General features: G+C 47.4%; 1 protein-coding gene across 5 annotated transcripts in view; it reads left to right on the forward strand.

The window, feature by feature from the left end:
• Positions 1–19,495, forward strand: part of gdpd5b (glycerophosphodiester phosphodiesterase domain containing 5b) — a 317,896-nt gene that overhangs the window by 246,026 nt on the left and 52,375 nt on the right. For all 5 annotated transcript variants that reach the window (XM_072477424.1, XM_072477426.1, XM_072477422.1 and 2 more), the window contains 2 exons: positions 967–1,112; positions 17,785–17,867. In XM_072477424.1, coding sequence (XP_072333525.1) covers positions 967–1,112; positions 17,785–17,867 — 229 coding nt within the window. The remainder of the gene's footprint in view (positions 1–966; positions 1,113–17,784; positions 17,868–19,495) is intronic.

The following is a 19,495-nucleotide window of genomic DNA, read 5'->3' on the forward strand; positions in this document are numbered from 1 at the left end:
TGCGATGGCCAAGGGCAGCACGGCGGCGCAGTGGTTAGCGCTGCTGCCTCACGGCGCCGAGGTCCCAGGTTCGATCCCGGCTCTGGGTCACTGTCCGTGTGGAGTTTGCACATTCTCCCCGTGTCTGCGTGGGTCTCGCCCCCACAACCCAAAGATGTGCAGGGTAGGTGGGTTGGCCACGCTAAATTGCCCCTTAATTGGAAAAAATGAATTGGGTACTCTAAGTTTAAAAAAAAAAAAAGATTTATGCGATGGCCTGAAGGGAAGATGCTGGGAGTGGGAGCTGCTAACGGGTGCGGCGAGGGCGATAGGCCCACGTGGAGCTTCGGTGTACAGCGGGTCCGACAGTCTATTGCCGTCGCCAGTGAGATTTCAGGCTTGCAAAAGAAACAGAGGAACGACAGAGGAGGAAATTGGGTGGATTAGAGTCAAATCAGGTGCAGAAAGAGAAATAAAGTGAGGGAAAAACACACAAGAGAGAGAGATAAAAGAGACAGAACGGAGAAATGGGGGAATAAGGAATAACAATCTCTAGTAGCAATTCGTTAGCCACAGTTGCAGTGCCAACTCCTCCTTGCTTGGGCTGGAGTGGTTGAGGGCAGTCAGGAATAAAAATATCCTCAAATCATCAAAACGTTCCTTACGCTGTTAACTACCAGCCCTAACTTTCTCGGCATGTTTTGTGGGCGGTTAATGTGCGAATGCAGCAATTTCACTGAACATGCAGGGACGTTGAGGGTGAGCTGGCGTTTCGGTAAGGCTAATGGTGGAGCGACGTGAATCATTTGTCAGTCCGCCGCTCCTGACATATCTCTTTATGCACTAATAATGGTGAGCACCATTAAACCTGCCATTGTTGCCCCAGTAAAGTGTGGGCCTGTTGTCGTGATTGCTATTTTGCACCTGTTTAATTTTAAAGACCCGTTTTGGCTTGCTTGCTAATAATTTCCATTCATCTGCTTTCAGTTTTTCAGATGTTTCTAATCTTCACGTATCTAGGACTCTTAATAGCACTTTACTTGCTCCCGTTAATCATCTATTCTCCCTGTATTATGAAGAGGGAGGATTTGAGCCGGAGGCCAGCCATCATTGGAAACCGGGGCGTGCCGATGGTATGTAACCACTGACTGTGTTGATGGACTGAATGGCCTCTGCTGTAAATTTTCATCATCTTCCATGTTGCCAAGTGGGAAAGGATCATTAGCCTAGTCAGAATTTCTTTTTGAATAGATGCATCTTCAACGCTGCTTGTATAGATCTGTCCAGGGAAGTATTGAATGGGATGAGGACACTCCCCCTTTTCATAGGATCGCTACAGTGCAGAAGGAGGCCTTTTGGCCCATTAAGTCTGCACTGACCCTCCGAATAAGCACCCAATATGCCCAACCTGTCCCCGTAACTCCACCTAACCTGCCCATCTTTGGACACCTAAGGGGCAATTTAGCATGGCCAATCCACCTGCACAGTGAGCCACCCAAGGCCGGAATCGAACCTGGGTTGCTGCCACTGAGAGGCAGCAGTGCTAACCACTGTGACACCGCGTCAAGCCTGTTGCATTCATTGGTGATCAATGATCAACTCAGTTAAATGTAGTCTCACTCGGAAGAATCTCCAGGCAAGGGGGCAAAAGTTCGAGGATACTTTTGGAGAGCACTTGTAGCTTTGGTAATGTGCTTTCGTTCCACACTGAAGGTAAACCTGTGCACTGGGAATGGTCACAGGACACCTCCCGATCTCCTGGCATGACTGTAATAGAAAACAGGGTTTCCCACCCAACATCCCGCAGATTAGCAGTTGTGTTCCCATGTGGAATACGAGTCAGGTGTCTTGGCTCAAAGTGATTCCAAAGTCCAGTAGATTGGAGCTATGGGGCGGGATTCTCTGTTCTGAGATTAAGTGTTGACGCCAACGCAGAATTCGTGGGCATTCACGACAGAAAATGCAGTGCCGCACCTGGACCAATTCCGTTACTGTTGAGGCGTTGGCACCGGTGCCGCGTGGAATACAATCGATTCCAATGTGAAACAGTGCGGGATTCGCCGGGTCCGTGATTGACACTCGGGAGGCTGACAACCTGCAGCCGCACATACACATCACACTCCCCACACACACTCATCCCAGACAACAAGATGGCACTGGGTGTGTTGGAGCGCACCCATCCCGCTGATGGGTTGGCTGGGGCCAGAGGGCTCCTTGAGGGGGACACCTAGTCGGCCCATGGCCCTAAGTTCACAGTGAGCAGTCAGCGGTGTGCGCAGCTGCATGGCTGCCTTGCCGGCTGCGGCAATGGTGTTACGTGCCCGTCCACCCCGACCCCACTGCTCCCCCCCGGCCACCCCTCGCTACTCCCCCCGACCCTGGCAATAGCCCCCCGGCCAGCTGTGTTAGACGTTTTAGTTGCTGTGATATGAAGAGTCTAAAGTTCTGTTCCTTTTTCACAAACAGACATTTATTTCATTCCAACAGCCTTTGCACAAAACTCTAACTAAACATCACCTGACAGAGGCCACCTGAAGCCCCTTTACATATCAGTGTCAATTAATGGATACTTAACATAAATGAGACAACTAATTGCCATGTCTCTTAACCCATTACTTTTTTTTTTTATAAATACTTTATTGAAAATTTTTGGTCAACCAACACAGTACATTGTGCATCCTTTACACAATATTATAACAACACAAATAGCAATGACCTATTTTATAAACAAAAAATGAATAAATAATAAATAACAAAAATGAAAACTAACCCTAATTGGCAACTGCCTTATCACAAGTAACACTCTCCAAAAATATAATTTAACAGTCCAATATATAATTATCTGTAGCAACGACCTATACATATTATACAGTATATATTAACAACCCTGAGAGTCCTTCTGGTTCCTCCCCCCCCCCCCATCCCCCCCCTCCCCCCCCCCCCCCCAGATCCTGGACTGCTGCTGCTGCCTTCTTTTTTCCATTCCATCTATCTTTCTGCGAGGTATTCGACGAACGGTTGCCACCGCCTGGTGAACCCTTGAGCCGACCCCCTTAGGACGAACTTAATCCGCTCTAGCTTTATAAACCCCGCCATGTCATTTATCCAGGTCTCCACCCCCGGGGGCTTGGCTTCTTTCCACATTAGCAATATCCTGCGCCGGGCTACTAGGGACGCAAAGGCCAAAACATCGGCCTCTCTCGCCTCCTGCACTCCCGGCTCTTGTGCAACCCCAAATATAGCCAACCCCCAGCTTGGTTCGACCCGGACCCCCACTACTTTTGAAAGCACCTTTGTCACCCCCATCCAAAACCTCTGTAGTGCCGGGCATGACCAAAACATATGGGTATGATTCGCTGGGCTTCTCGAGCACCTCGCACACCTATCCTCCACCCCAAAAAATTTACTGAGCCGTGCTCCAGTCATATGCGCCCTGTGTAATACCTTAAACTGAATCAGGCTTAGCCTGGCACACGAGGACGACGAGTTTACCCTGCTTAGGGCATCTGCCCACAGCCCCTCCTCGATCTCCTCCCCCAGCTCTTCTTCCCATTTCCCTTTTAGTTCATCTACCATAGTCTCCCCTTCGTCCCTCATTTCCCTATATATATCTGACACCTTACCATCCCCCACCCATGTCTTTGAGATCACTCTGTCCTGCACCTCTTGTGTCGGGAGCTCTTAACCCATTACTTAACAGTCTCCCCTTCCTTGGAGAAAAAAAATAATTAGGTGAAAACAACACACATGATTTCCGTCCCCTTTTTTTTTTGGAAGCGAAAGGAAAAAAACAGTCACAGAAACAAGCGCCCTTCATTAACAATATCCAAAAGTTTCTGTGAACTCGCCCCTCTTTTCGTAAAACAGTCTGACAGTTGATAGCTCCTGTCGACCCATTTAATTTTTTTTATTTCCCCTCTGTCCAAATCTGCTTCAAACCTGTGATGTCTATCCATAACCTCTTTTCATTTACACTTTTAGTAGAGTGCACATTTTCCCACAGGCATTTATTGTCAATGTGACAGTCAATAGGTATATTACCAAAATCCCCTAATCCCAAAATTTCTGTCAATATCATACTTATATAAAAGGCCATATCCACCGCCTCTACAAGGCTTAATGTCTCAACAGCCAAAGTGCTTTTTACCACTCTCCTTATTTTCTTTGTTTCCCACACAAGCGGGCAACATTTACCATTGTTCCCCAAAAGGAAAATTATAAAACCTCCTGCGCTTGAAACCCCCATCACATAAATTTGCATAGGACGCATCACTATAAACTATGAGTTTCAAGTGCCGAAGGTCTCCTAAAACCGGGAAGTTCAAAACACACTCCTGCATTTTTAGTTTGGCCAACGCTTTATTTGTTCTTATTATGTCTTCCACTTTGGGATCATTCATTTTTGTACTCAACTCTAAGACATCAAAACTCACGTCCACCTGAATGTACAGCATTCAGGGGAAGGAGTCAAGACAATGGATTGGGAAAACGAAGTTCAAAAATGGAGGGCACAGAAACGCAGTGCCAGTTCAGATAGTACATCGGATAGTGAACAGGTCCGGAGGAAAAGGTCGACAGCCAAAGTGCTTTTTACCACTCTCCTTATTTTCTTTGTTTCCCACACAAGCGGGCAACATTTACCATTGTTCCCCAAAAGGAAAATTATAAAACCTCCTGCGCTTGAAACCCCCATCACATAAGTCAAGTCTGTCCACCTAACCAGTTCAGTTGCCCAATTAAACTTTGCAGTTGCTCTTTTTCTATCTTTGGAACCATTGCGTCTTTTTGTGAAACTCGGCCACGACTCATTGCTATTGGGCTGATGCTTTCCAAATAAGATTGCTGACGTAAAGTTGCCCCTAACTTAGTCTGTCCAATTTCCAGTTCAATATATTTAAATGCACCGGAAGCCTGACTTCCAACCCTGAATTCATTCCTCAAACCTGAGATTACAATAGCTTCAAAATCGCTAGTCCCACCCCACAAAAAATCATCGACATGCATCATAAAAATGCCAGAAAGATTTCCTTTATAGTGCCAGTAAAACATTACAGGATCTGCTTTCAACTGGCAACAGCCTAACTTTAACAAAACTGACCTTACCGAAAAGTACCAGACTCTACACGCATCATTTAATCCATATACACATTTGTTCAACTTCCAGAGTACCCCATCTGTGTTAGCTGCTTCTTTAAGAGGATGGAGAAAAATGTCTCTCTGGAGCTGATGCCCCTGCAAAAAGGCAGCTTTTATATCTATAGATTTGCATTCCCATGTCTTTGTGGCTAATAGAGCCAAGAAGATCTTTAAAATAACCTTTCCTGCTGTAGGTGAATCTACCCTTAAATCCTGATCTTCTAAGTTTTCTTCAAATCCCCTTGCCACAAGCCTGGCCTTTGCCTTATAAGTTCCATCCGGAAGAACCATTTCCGTGCAAATCCATCTGTGGGATAGAGCTCTTTGTCCCCTATCCGGTACTTCCGTGTAAACCCCAAATTCACTCCAACTATGCAATTCTTGCTGTTTAGCTTCTTTGATAACTTTTTCATCGAATTTGTTTGAAGCCACCAAAATCTCACATGCATGTGGGCTTCTACTCCTATTAGTAGTCTTACTCATGTTCCGAGATCTTGATAAACTACGTCCCCTCTCCCGCCTGGTATCTCGTTCTGTACTGCTACTGCTTGATCTTTCCCTTCTGCTGTGGGATGCCCTTTCAATAGTTCTCGACCTTTTCCTCCGGACCTGTTCACTATCCGATGTACTATCTGAACTGGCACTGCGTTTCTGTGCCCTCCATTTTTGAACTTCGTTTTCCCAATCCATTGTCTTGACTCCTTCCCCTGAATGCTGTACATTCAACCAATGTTTATACTTTCCAGTGGCCTTCCCTGCTCTACTAATAACAGTTGCATCCTTCCATTGACTAGACCCTTCAGGCAAGTATGTCACTTTTGTACCAACTTTTGGCAGTTGCCCTTTCGGAAAAGTGGCCTGTTCTAATTCATCAGAAGTGTTGTTTGTGTTCCTCCACAGAAACCCTGTCTATATCAATTAATTGGTCCTCATAGTTCTGTAACACATGCGTACCAGATTACTCTGGTTCCTCGTCATGTCTGTCTGCTCTGTCTAAATTTGAAAATTTGTAATCTGTACCCATTATCCTTGATGAATGTGCCCTAACAGTTTGATTACCATGTTGCAAAATAATTGTTTTGCCATCTATGCCTATGATCCTCCCTGGGCCTTTCCATTCATTAGAATTGTCTCTCTTATAATATACCATGCCTCCTTGCTGAAAAATGGCATCTGATGGCCGTACGTTATGTCTTAAAGCTCTGCGAATTCTTTCAGAGACTTCTGCTTCCAAACAAGCTTTTCTACTGCGATGTAATGCATTTAAATGTTCAGCAAAACCAGAGCTAATCGTCGTCCCATCCCAAGCTGGAGACTGGTCATCCAAAATGGACGGAATTTTAGGATTTCTACCAAACACTAATTGATAAGGACTATAGCCCCCAACCATCTGCAATGAATTCTTTGCATGTATTGCCCATGCTAAAGCTGAATTTAGCCTGTAATTTGGTCGATCTGCCAAAATTTTCCGAAGCATGTCATCGATGACAGCATGATTTCTTTCACAGACACCATTACTAAATGGGCTTTCTGCAGCCGTATTCATAACTCTGATATTCATGTTTTCACACATATCCCTAAACTCATCATTAGCAAATACTCCCCCATTGTCCGTAAGGAATTTTGCCGGTGGACCCATTCCTGTCCCTATCCATTTTTCCACGATTTGATCCAGAATTACTCTCTTTTCTTTACTTCGTACAATCGTTGATTGACTAAATATGGTTGCTAAATCTACAAAATGCAAAATAAATATATTATTTGCTTTATCCCAGACCTTAAGGTCCATGGCCACAATGTCGTTAAAATCCCTGGCCAAAGATAGGGTTACTATCGGTCGTGCTGGTGTCCTTCTGTACTTCCTACAAACTTCACAGCGGTTACTAACCTGTTCTATCAGTTTAGTATAGTCATCATCCCTTATCCCTGCATCCTTTAATAAATTTTTCAGCCTCCGAGGAGACAGATATGCAAATTGCCTGTGCAGTTTTAATACCACAAGCTTTTTATCAGCTAAAGTCCCATTTTCAACTGCCATTAACACATCCTTAACCACTCTACTTGAAATATTATTTGTCAGTAATGGAATACAATAGTGTCCCGACTGTGTAAATTGTAAGTCCACTGTCTTTCCAAAAACTGTTGCCTTATCCTGTTCCATATCTAGTTTCATGTGTGCTTTCTTCATCGACGGTCTGCTCAGAAGCAAAGGTATCTCACTTGATACAACATCCGTGCTAATGAAATGATTCACTCCGACAATATTGCAAGGGATCACCACTCTTTTCAGAGACTTCAGAGTCTTATCATCCCCAAACCTGAAACTTGTGGAACTTTCAAATTCCTTAACCTTGTTACGATTTTCAGCATTCAAAGAGTCCAGGTAACATTTTAACCAGTCAACTCCACACACAGTAGATGTGCAGCCACTGTCCAATACAGCACAGTTGAAGGATTCTGCAACCAACACCCTCATTACCGGCGTAAAATTGCTTGTCAATAGGACAATGCCTTCTTTCTGGTCACTATCTTTTCCTCTTCTGACTCTTCCGTGTCATGTGTCGCTTCAAACACTCTATCATAACGAGTTGGACAGTTGAAAGCATAATGGCATTGAGAGTCACATCGAAAACATTGATTTATCATGCCCCGTGCATTTCTGGAGTTCATCTTCCTATTGTAGGTTCTAACTGGGTTTCTGTCTTCATAATTTCCTTGTCTCGGTCTCCTTCTATAGTCTTGAGCCCTGTTCGTAGCCATACGATTTCGCCATCCTGTTAGTAGTGTATCTTCCATATTCTGCCTTATTGCAGGCTGACCTATTTGGGTCATCAGAGCCATCGGAATCGAATGTTTCCCCAGAAACTTTTGTAAAGCTTTTGTCATCTGTTCGAATAAGGTATCCTTATCAGTAAACTGAACTCCTGTCAAAACCAGGAGCCTATCCATGTTGCTCACTCTAGCACAGTCAAGTAATTTAGAGGTCAACACAGACTGGAAATTCCAGGTTGTGTTTCTGCAGCCTTTTATATAGTCTGCCAAATTCCATTATATAGTCTTCCATGGAGATATCCTCCATTTTCCAGAACTTATCAAAGTCCGACCATGCTTTATACACACTTAACAAGTCATCTTTCTTATAAATCTTATCCATATAATGTAATAAAGTCTCCAGACCTTCTTCTGAGTCTAACTCTTCCAATTCCAGCTCAGAAAGCACTTTGTTTCGGATTTTACTGCCATATGGTAGAGAAAGAGCCAATGCCATACCTTGTTTTCTCTTTCCCAAAGCAGTTACCTTAGTCCACATAACTACTGCACTTCTCCATTGGTCGTACGATTCCCTTTCAGAAAATATGGGAGGATAGTCATATCCAGCCATCTTTATCCTGGGTTCAGCCATATATCCCTTTTTATTTCTTCTTTTCTCAGTCACTCCTTGGTTTGATTTGGAAAAGTTGTATCTTTCAACCCTTCACATTTACACAGCAACCATCCTCTGCTCCCAATTGTTAGACGTTTTAGTTGCTGTGATATGAAGAGTCTAAAGTTCTGTTCCTTTTTCACAAACACACATTTATTTCATTCCAACAGCCGCTGCACAAAACTCTAACTATACATCACCTGACAGAGGCCACCTGAAGCCCCTTTACATATCAGTGTCAATTAATGGATACTTAACATAAATGAGACAACTAATTGCAATGTCTCTTAAACCATTACTTAACAAGCGGCACAACTGTCAGCAAACTATGGCGATGTTGGACATTTTCCGTACCCCCCCCTCTCTCCCTCCGCAGCCGCCACGCCGGTTTCACGATTTTTAAAAGCACAAGTGAACAGCCCCGTCGGGAACTCGGCCCATCGGAGATGGAGAATCGCGGAGGCCCCGGAGAATACCGGGCTCATTAATATGCAAACGGTGTCTACTGTATGTGCGTTCCGGAACACATCGACGTCGAGGTGCTGGAGCATTGCGATTTGGCATCAAATCGCCGCCTGCTGTGATTTTGGCGTCGTTGCCGATCCTCCGCCCAATCGCCTTTTCCGATTTTGCAGTCGGCTAATGGAGAATCCCGCCACTGATCTCTGGAGTATAGAAGAATGAAAGGTGACCTCATTGAAACAGGCCGAGCGGGATAGATGTTGAGAGGCTGTTTCCCAGGACTGTAGAATTCTGGCGCACAGTATCAGAAAAAGGACCAGCCATTTAAGACTGAGATGAGGAGAAATTCCTTCAAGCAGGGTAGTGAATATTTTAAATCCTTTACCCTAGAAAGCAGGTTGGTCATTGAGTACACTCAGGACTGTGATCGATCGATTTTTACCGTAAGGCATATGAGGGTCGAGAGGGAAAATGGATTGAAATGAAACACCATCCATGGCCATATAGATTGGCAGAGCAAGTTCTGTGATGATAAAGTTGTTGATTGCCTCCCCCATTTGTCATATAGTGGCTAGTTTGGATGTCTCAATGATGAGATCATGGAGCTTGCATGTTTAAACGTGAACCATTTATTGTTAGTCTTTATCTATTTACAAATTCCACGGGTTGTCTCATAGCGCGTTGCTCCTTGCAAACTGGCTGCCTACAGAGTATTCTCTCTAGATTGTGTTCTCAGTCTATTACCCTGTGACTCTATACAGCATACTGTGGGTGGTGCTATTCTCCAGTCCCATATTAACCCTTGTTGTGCCATGCCCCTTTTCAATGGCACGCTGGTCCTGACACCATCATGCAACATGCTGGGTCTGCCACGGGGCCCACTCCTATTATGTTTTTGTGTAAGACTCCTTGCTTCGAGAATATTGATGGGTTTGCCCTACGGTGCTGTACTTGTGGGACTTCAGAGTGTTAAGTACAGTTAAATTGCCTAATTTCTCAGGAGTGAAACTTATGTTTGCCCTGTCGTTTTGGGTGTGGGAGGAGAAGGGGGGGGGCGGGTTCAGTGATTCATGAATTTCCAACCTATTCTGATTTAAGGGTTTTGAAAAATCGATCGGTCGAAAGATGCGTTTGAGGGAAAAGACAAGTCAAAATCTGAATTGTTAATGTTTCTGCGCTGAGGCAGTGTCGGTGTGGTAACAGGCCATCTGACATCGTCACGAGGCCAAAAATGCAGATGTGCTGTGTCTGAGATTGAGAATGTGTTTGAAAGTGGCCCACTCCAACATTGCTCCTGTATTTGTTTTTCATTTATTTCTGCGTGACCTTTTCACATTTCACTTTATTAGAGTTCAAGCGTTGGCGGAATGTATTTTACTTAGTTTAATGAGTCACTCGCCTAACAAATAGTTTAATGAGTCACTCGCACCACTCTCAATCGAAACCCCATTTACACACATTGTATGGGATTGCAACTCTTGTTCGTCCCCTTCCCCCAAAATGTACAAAATTTCAATTCCCGTTCACTGTACAATTCCAATCGCTATTGATTAATCACTTGTGTACAATTGACTAATCGGTGTGTGCAATTCCAATCACGATTCACTCCCAGTGTGTACAATTCCAATCGCTATTCACTCCCAGTGTGTACAATTCCAATCGCTATTGATTAATCAATTGTGTACAATTGACTAATCAGTGTGTACAATTCCAATCACGATTCACTCCCATTGTGTGCAATTCCAATCACGATTCACTCCCAGTGTGTACAATTCCAATCGCTATTCACTCCCAGTGTGTACAATTCCAATCACTATTGATTAATCAATTGTGTCCAATTGACTAATCAGTGTGTACAATTCCAATCGCGATTCACTCCCAGTGTGTACAATTCCAATCACGATTCACTCCCAGTGTGTACAATTCCAATCGCGATTCACTCCCAGTGTGTACAATTCCAATCGCGATTCACTCCCAGTGTGTACAATTCCAATCGCGATTCACTCCCAGTGTGTACAATTCCAATCGCGATTCACTCCCAGTGTGTACAATTCCAATCGCGATTCACTCCCAGCTCATCCACCCTCCCAGGCAGTCACCCCCCCCTTCCCAGGACATCCCCCCCTGTCCCCCCAGGTTGCTGCTGCTGACCAATCTTCCTCTAACGCTCCGCGAGATAGTCTAGGAACGGTTACCACCGCCTGTAGAACCCCTGCGCAGACCCTCTCAAGGCGAACTTAATCCTCTCCAACTTTATGAACCCAGCCATATCGTTTATCCAGGCCTCCACGCTGGACGCCTCCTTCCACATTAGCAAGATCCTTCGCCGGGCTACTAGGGACGCAAAGGCCACTACTCCAAATATTGCTAGCCCCCAGCTTGGCTTGACCCGGACTTCCACCACCTGAGATATTGCTCCCACCACTCCTCTCCAGAGCCCCTCCAGTGCCGGGCATGACCAAAACATATGGACATGGTTCGCCGGGCTCCCTGAGCACCTTCCACATCTGTCCTCTACCCCAAAGAACCTACTCAACCTCGCCCCCGTCAAGTGCGCTCTGTGGACCACCTTAAATTGTATCAGGCTGAGCCTGGCACACGAGGAGGAGGAATTAACCCTACCTAGGGCATCCGCCCACAGACCTTCCTCGATCTCCTCCCCCAGCTCCTCCTCCCATTTACCCTTCAGCTCCTTTACCAGCGCTTCCCCCTCTTCTTTCATCTCCTGGTGTATTTCCGACACCTTGCCCTCCCCGACCCATACACCCGAGATCACTCTGTCTTGATTTTCTTGTGCCGGGAGCAACGGGAATTCCCTCACCTGTCGCCTCACAAAAGCCCTTACCTGCATATATCTAAAGGCATTTCCTGGGGGTAACTCAAACTTCTCCTCCAGTGCCCCTAGGCTCGCAAACGTTCCGTCAATGAACAGATCCCCCATTCTTCTGATCCCCGCCCGATGCCAGCTCTGGAACCCCCCCGTCCATCTTCCCCGAGACAAACCGATGGTTACCCCTGATCGGGGACCACACCGATGCTCCCATTGCACCCCGGTGCCGTCTCCACTGGCCCCAGATCCTTAGTGTTGCCGCCACCACCGGGCTCGTGGTATACTTTGTCGGCGGGAGTGGCAGCGGTGCCGTCACCAACGCCCCCAGGCTCGTTCCTTTACAGGACGCCATCTCCATCCTCTTCCATGCCGCCCCCTCTCCCTCCATAACCCACTTGCGGATCATTGACACATTTGCTGCCCAGTAGTAGCTCCCCAGGTTTGGCAGCGCCAACCGTCCTCGGTCCCTACTGCGTTCCAGGAACCCTCTCCTTACCCTTGGGGTCTTATTCGCTCACACAAACCCCATAATACTCCTACCTACTCTCTTAAAAAAGGCCTTCGTGATCACGATGGGAAGGCACTGAAACACAAACAAAAACCTCGGAAGTACCACCATTTTGACCGACTGCACTCTACCCGCCAGCGAGAGCGGTAACATGTCCCATCTTTTGAAATCCTCCTCCATTTGCTCCACCAACCTCATCAGATTCAGTTTATGTAGGGCCCCCCAACTCCTGGCTCTCTCGATCCCCAGATACCGAAAGCTCCCCTCTGCCCTCCTCAGCGGTAGGTCCCCATCCCTCTTTCTTGGTCCCCCGCCTGTAATACAAAGAGCTCACTCTTCCCCACATTGAGCTTATATCCGAAAACTCCCCAAACACCCTCAGAGTTTGCATGACCTCCACCATCCCCTCCATTGGATCCGCCACGTACAGCAACAGGTCATCCGCATATAGCGACACCCGATGCTCTTCTCCCCCTCGGACCACCCCCCTCCATTTATTAGACTCCCTCAATGACATGGCTAATGGTTCGATCGCCAATGCGAACAACAGGGGGGACAGGGGGCACCCCTGCCTCATCCCTCGGTACAGTCGAAAGTACTCCGACCTCCGCCGGTTTGTCACTACACTCGCCACCAGGGCTCTGTAAAGGAGCTTAACCCAACTGATAAACCCTCCCCCGAACCAAAACCTACGCAGCACCTCCCAGAGGTACTCCCACTCTACTCGGTCAAAGGCCTTCTCCGCGTCCATAGCTGCCACTATCTCCGCCTCTCCCTCCACTGATGGCACCATTATCACATTTAAGAGCCGCCGCACATTGGTGTTTAGCTGCCCGCCCGTTACAAATCCCGTCTAGTCCTCGTGGATTACCCCCGGGACACAGTCCTCGATCCTCGTGGCCAGCACTTTTGCCAGCAACTTTGCATCCCCATTAAGGAGCGAGATCGGCCTGAATGATCCACATTGCAGTGGGTCCTTGTCCCGCTTTAGGATCAAAGAAATTGTCGCTTCCGACATTGTCGGAGGTAGGGTCCCCTCCTCTCTTGCCTCATTAAAGGTCCTCACTAGTAGCGGGGCCAAGAGGTCTACGTACTTCCTGTAGAACTCCACCGGGAACCCATCCGGTCCCGGGGCCTTCCCCGCCTGCATGCTCCCCAAACCCTTGCTCAGCTCCTCCAACCCAATTGGTGCCCCCAGACCAGCCACCTCTTGCTCCTCCACCCTCGGGAATCTCAGTTGGTCTAGGAATCGTCTCATACCCTCTTCCCCTGCTGGGGGCTGGGATCTGTACAGCTCTTCATAGAAGGCCTTAAATACCTCGTTTATTTTCGTCGCACTCCGAACCGTGGCTCCCCTTCCATCTTTGACTCCCCCTATTTCCCTCGCTGACATCCTTTTACGGAGCTGGTGTGCCAGCATCCGACTAGCCTTTTCCCCATACTCGTAGGTCGCCCCCTGCGCTTTCCTCCACTGTGTCTCCGCCTTCCCTGTGGTCAACAGGTCAAACTCCGTCTGGAGCCGTCGTCTTTCCCCAAGTAATCTTTCCTCCGGGGCCTCTGCGTATCTCCTGTCCACTCTCAAAATCTCCCCCACTAACCTCTCCCTTTCCATGCCCTCTGTCTTCTCCCTATGAGCCCTAATGGAGATTAGCTCTCCCCTGACCACCGCCTTCAACGCCTCCCATACCACACCCACCCGCACTTCCCCGTGGTCGTTGGCCTCCAAGTACCTTTCGATACACCCCCTCACCTTCCCACACACCACCTCGTCCGCCAGCAGTCCCACATCCAGCCGCCACAGCGGGCGTTGGTCCCTCTCCTCTCCCAGCTCCAGTTCCACCCAGTGCGGGGCATGGTCCGAAACGGCTATGGCCGAATACTCCGTCCCCTCCACCCTCGGGATGAGCGCCCTGCCCAGAACAAAAAAATCTATCCGGTAGTAGGCTTTTGTGTACATGGGAAAAGAAAGAAAATTCCCTGGCCTGCGGCCTTGCAAACCGCCATGGGCCCACTCCCCCCATCTGATCCATAAACCCCCTAAGTACTTTGGCCGCCGCAGGCCTCTTTCCAGTCCTTGATTTGGAGCGGTCCAGTGCTGGATCCAACACTGTATTGAAGTCCCCTCCCATTATCAGTCCTCCTACCTCCAGGTCCGGAATGTGCCCCAACATGCGCTTCATGAATCCTGCATCATCCCAGTTCAGGGCGTATACGTTTACCAACACCACCCACGTCCCTTGCAGCCTACCGCACAGCTCCAGGGTCCCAGGTTCAATTCCCGGCTTGGGTCACTGTCTGTGCGGAGTTTGCACGTTCCCCCCCCGTGTCTGCGTGCGTTTCCTCCGGGTGCTCCGGTTTCCTCCCACAGTCCAAAGATGTAAAGGTCAGGTGGATTGGCCATGCTAAATTGCCCTTCGTGTCCAAAAAGTTACGTGGGTTACTGAGTTATAGGGATGGGGTGGAGGCATGGAATTAAGTGGGAGTGCTCTTTCCAAGGGCCGGTGCAGACTCGATGGGCAGAATGGCCTCCTCCTGCACGGTAAATTCTATGTGATGCTGACCTACCAATGCGTTTACTGTCATTTACTGAAAAATATTTTACATGTTGTCACGTTGCCCCATCCAGTGGCCGATGTGAGTATTGCACTTTTAAAAATATTTAAGCGCAATACTGCAGGTGCTGGGAATTTGGTATAGGAACAGAAAATGCTGAAAATGTGCAGCAGGTCAGCAGCCTCAGTGTTGAGAAGAACAGCGGTAAATGTTCAGGTCAGCGGGCTCTGATGAAAGGTCCTCGACCTGAACGGATCTCTCTGCTTCTCCCTCCACAAGCTTTTAGCTTTCAAAGCCCTTTTGCAGTGGTGGAGATTTGTGATTATCATTCATTTCATTTCATTCATTTTCATTTCATTATCCATGACTCCGGGTGGCTTGCCTCCCTGGTAGAGCCAGCAGGGACGTTGTCAGGTGGACTTGCTGTTCTGAATGGTACGTTACTGAGTCAGCGCGGAGCTGCAGGAGACGGCCACGGGCTGGGAAGCGCACTATTTCACCTTTTCACTGCCTCACTCTTACACTGTGTTACGTCACCCTGGGATAATGCGCCATCAATTCCAGTCCCACAGGCCCCCGGAGTCACAACACTGTGAATTAACCAGTAATTTGCATAAAATTCCCCGGATTCGTTGGCCCTTGGCTGCCCAATAATTACAGTCACCAGGTTTGTAAGTTGAGATAAAATTACTGTTTATTTATAACAAGATTAATGGTGAAATTATCAGTGAATACAGTTCAATAACGGTAAGCTAACCTACTACCCCCTTTAACCAACCCACCCTCTACCCACACACATAAAAGACAAACAAAGAGGGGGGTGAAAAGGTGAATACAATGAGGCTGAAGGTCCGAGGATAAGAGCCTTTGCTTCCAATGGTGGTTTTGTAGCAGGCTTTCCTTACTGATCACTGGTCAATAAAAGCCTCCGCTTTACAGCTGGTGATGGTCTTCTTGGCAGACTCATTCATTCAGTACAGAACTTACAGGCAGCCGGTCTCCTGGGCAGTCACCTCAGTTCTTATCAAACTTCAGCACGGGGTTTGATTTCAAGCCTTTGCAGTCGCGACAGGATAGCACCCAGACCTGCTGGCGAGAGAACCAGCCCTCACACTGGCCTTCTGACGGGAGTTTAAGCTGGAGTTTTTTTTGGTGGGGAGTGAATTAGCTGGAATCCTCCAACCAGACTGCAGAACCAAAGGTGAAACTAAAATGGAATCACGTGGCTCTGAGAAATATTACAGTGAGGTGATATCCAGTCACCACCTGTTGCCAGGCAGAGCACACCCTTTTGGGCTCATTTATTGGCCACCAGCCACACCAATCAACCTTGAGTCATCACTGATGTCAGTCTAAAACAGCACTGCCTTCTGCATCTTCCCGCTGGAATAAAAGGAATGGACCACTCTCCTTAAAGACACATGTCCATTAATCATGAATCAAAAGTGCAACAGCAAACTAAAAGAAAGGGGGAATAAACTGGAAGGAGCCGTACAACTTTTTCACTGTATCACCGTCCCAGCTATTGTGAGGCGGCGGGGTTGGGGGAGATACGGTGATGTCACAAGAAATGAATACGTTGGTAAGTGCTCGGTGTGAGGCACAGTGCGTCTGGAATGAGTGAAAGTTGGGACCAATTTAATGTGATATAAGCAATCCAAAATAGAATAAAGTTAATGTGAGGTGAGTAAAGTTGAGACGAGGCAAGGCAGAACAGCCAAGTGGAATGCATGCCCTGTAATATGTGCAAAATCATGGTCGCAATCCGTGTCCTCGATGACCAGATGTGTTGCCAGCTGCTGCAACGTGAACTCTTGGTATTTGGAACTCGAGCAGAGGCTGGAGTTTGTGGCGCAGCCTCAAGGCTCAGAGCTACGTGGACAGGGCATTGGTTACACTGTAGACTCGGGGCCTGGAGGCAGAGAGGGAATGGGTTACCGCCAGGCAGTCCACAAGTGGTGCAGGAATCCTCAGGCACCCTGCTCCGAAATTGGTATTCCCTTGAGGGCGTTGGTTCCTCAGCGAGTGCAGTCATACGAAAACGTAAGTTGGGAGCGAGAGTAGGCCACTCGGCCCCTCGAGTCTGCTCCGCCATTCAATAAGATCACGGCTGATCTGATTGTAACCTCAACCCCACATTCCTGCCTAACCCCAATAACCTTTCACCCAAATAAAAGCAAAAATACTGGGGATGCTGGAAATCTGAAATAAAAACAGAGAATGCCGGATAAACTCAGCAGGACCAGCAGCGTCTGCGGAGAGAGAAACAGAGTTAACGCTTCGAGTCCATATGGAGCTTCTTCAGAACTGAGTTGGTGAGGCAGGTAGAGGAGGTGGGGAAGGAAGAGTAGACGAAGAGGGATACGCCGGAGCTTTGGAGAGATTGACAAAGGTGTCATGGACACAAGGTAAAAGGGGGGGGGGGTGTTAATGGTGCCATTAAGAACTGAAGAGTGTTAATAGTGGCAAAAGATAAGATAGCAGAATGTGTCAATGGGAGAACAAGGGTCTGTGCTCAGTGGAAGCAAAAAACTGAACAGCAAGGGACTGATGACCATGTCGGGTCAGGGTGGGGATGTGTTGGGGCGAGCCAGATGGGAGAAGGGTGGGGGGGGTCAGGATGGAAGGCAACGTTCATAGCCTGAAATTGTTGAACTCAATGTTGTGTGAATGAATATTGGTTGATGGCCTATCAACTGAACGGTGGGACTATCTTGAGGGGCTGGATGGCATCTTGTTTCGATGTTGTGAATAGATTGACATGTTTTTTGGGGGTTAATTTAATTGATTTCACCGGATGTGAGGTTCTGAAATGACATTCGGAGCGGTTATCGGGTATCTAATCCTTGCACCTCCTGATTTGTGACCCTGCTCTGTTACCTGTCCTGGCAGTTAGCCCCCGAGAACACATTGATGTCATTCCAGAAAGCAGCCGAGAGGCGGGCGGATGGCTTCAGCATCAATGTCACGATCAGGTGAGCCCAGACACTTTATTGCACTTGTAAACACCGAGCAAAGACGTCGTCCATCATCTACCTGATAAAACCAGCACACTGTAACTCGCTAATTACATGGATTCAATGGTTCTGACAATCGATTCCCGTCTTGTCACAATCTCACAGCCCCAGGATAAGGGTTCAATCATTCAGGAGTGAAATGAGAGGCTGGTTTACCTGACTGCAGAGTCTCGATCGATGCTTGCAAACTATTTTTCAATGGAGCCCCAGGAAACCTGCAATAAAGCAGCATTCAGTGTATAATTATTAAAGTTTGAGAATTCTAGATCAACATGTAAAGCGTCTTGAGTATTTAAAGTGCTTTGTAAAGATATTACTTTGTGTAGCTTTCGGACAAACTGTGACTAGGGGCTCAGTGAAGTCCCTGTGCCCTCCAGTCCCATGCAGGGTGTAATCAGTCTCCTCCCTCGCCACCACTGCACATCTGCGCACACACACACACAACACACATATACATATGCACGCACACATTCACACACGCGCACCTGCACACACACATGTACATGCGTATGCACATAGACACACACGCACATACACTTACGCGCATGTACATGCGTGCACACAGGCATTCACACACATGCACACACGCACATGCATGTATGCACATTCACATGCATATATACACACACGCACATGCATACACACACGTATACACATACACATGAGCACACACGCATACATGCATGTCTTACAACTTTTATAGTAATAATCATTATTAGTGTCACAAGTAGGTTTATATTAACACTGCAATGAAGTTACTGTGAAAATCCCCATGTCTGTTAAGAGTTCTTTGAGGAGGTAACAAGGATAGATCATTTTTTGAAGAATAAAGGGATTAAGGGTTATGGTGTTCGGGCCGGAAAATGGAGCTGAGTCCACAAAAGATCAGCCATGATCTCATTGAATGGTGGAGCAGGCTCGAGGGGCCAGATGGCCTACTCCTGCTCCTAGTTCTTATGTTCTTATGTTCTAAGTGGGTGTGATTTATTTAGACTACCAGAAAGCCCTTGACAAGGTGCCGTATAGGAGATTGTTAAATAAGTTAAGAGCCCATGGTGTTCAGGGTAAGATTCTGGCACGGATAGAGGATTGGCTGACTGGCAGAAGGCAGAGAGTGGGGATAAAGGTGCCTGTTTCAGGATGGCAGCCGGTGACTAGTGGTGTGCCTCAGGGGTCTGTGCTGGGACCACAACTTTTCACAATATACAGTAATGATCTGGAGGAAGGAACTGAAGGCACTGTTGCTAAGTTTGCAGATGATACAAAGATCTGTGGAGGGACAGGGGGTATTGAGTGTCATAATATACACCAGTATATCATGGTGCAGACACACACTGATGGACACACAGTGGGACCAATCAACACACACAACACCGCAGCCAATCACCAGTGAGAGCACACACATTATAAAGACAGGGGGCATCAGAGATCCCGCGCTTGGGAGTAGCAGCCAGCAAGGAGCACAGAGCTCACAGCCTGCAACACAGACATTCACCATGTGCTGAGTGCATCAACTGGTTAGGACAAGGCAAAGGTCTTTAGTTAAAGCTGGTATCGTATTTACCCACAGTTCAAGTATGTTTAAA

This window comes from Scyliorhinus torazame, chromosome 15, assembly GCF_047496885.1.
Source record: "Scyliorhinus torazame isolate Kashiwa2021f chromosome 15, sScyTor2.1, whole genome shotgun sequence".
Taxonomy (NCBI): Eukaryota; Metazoa; Chordata; class Chondrichthyes; order Carcharhiniformes; family Scyliorhinidae; genus Scyliorhinus; species Scyliorhinus torazame.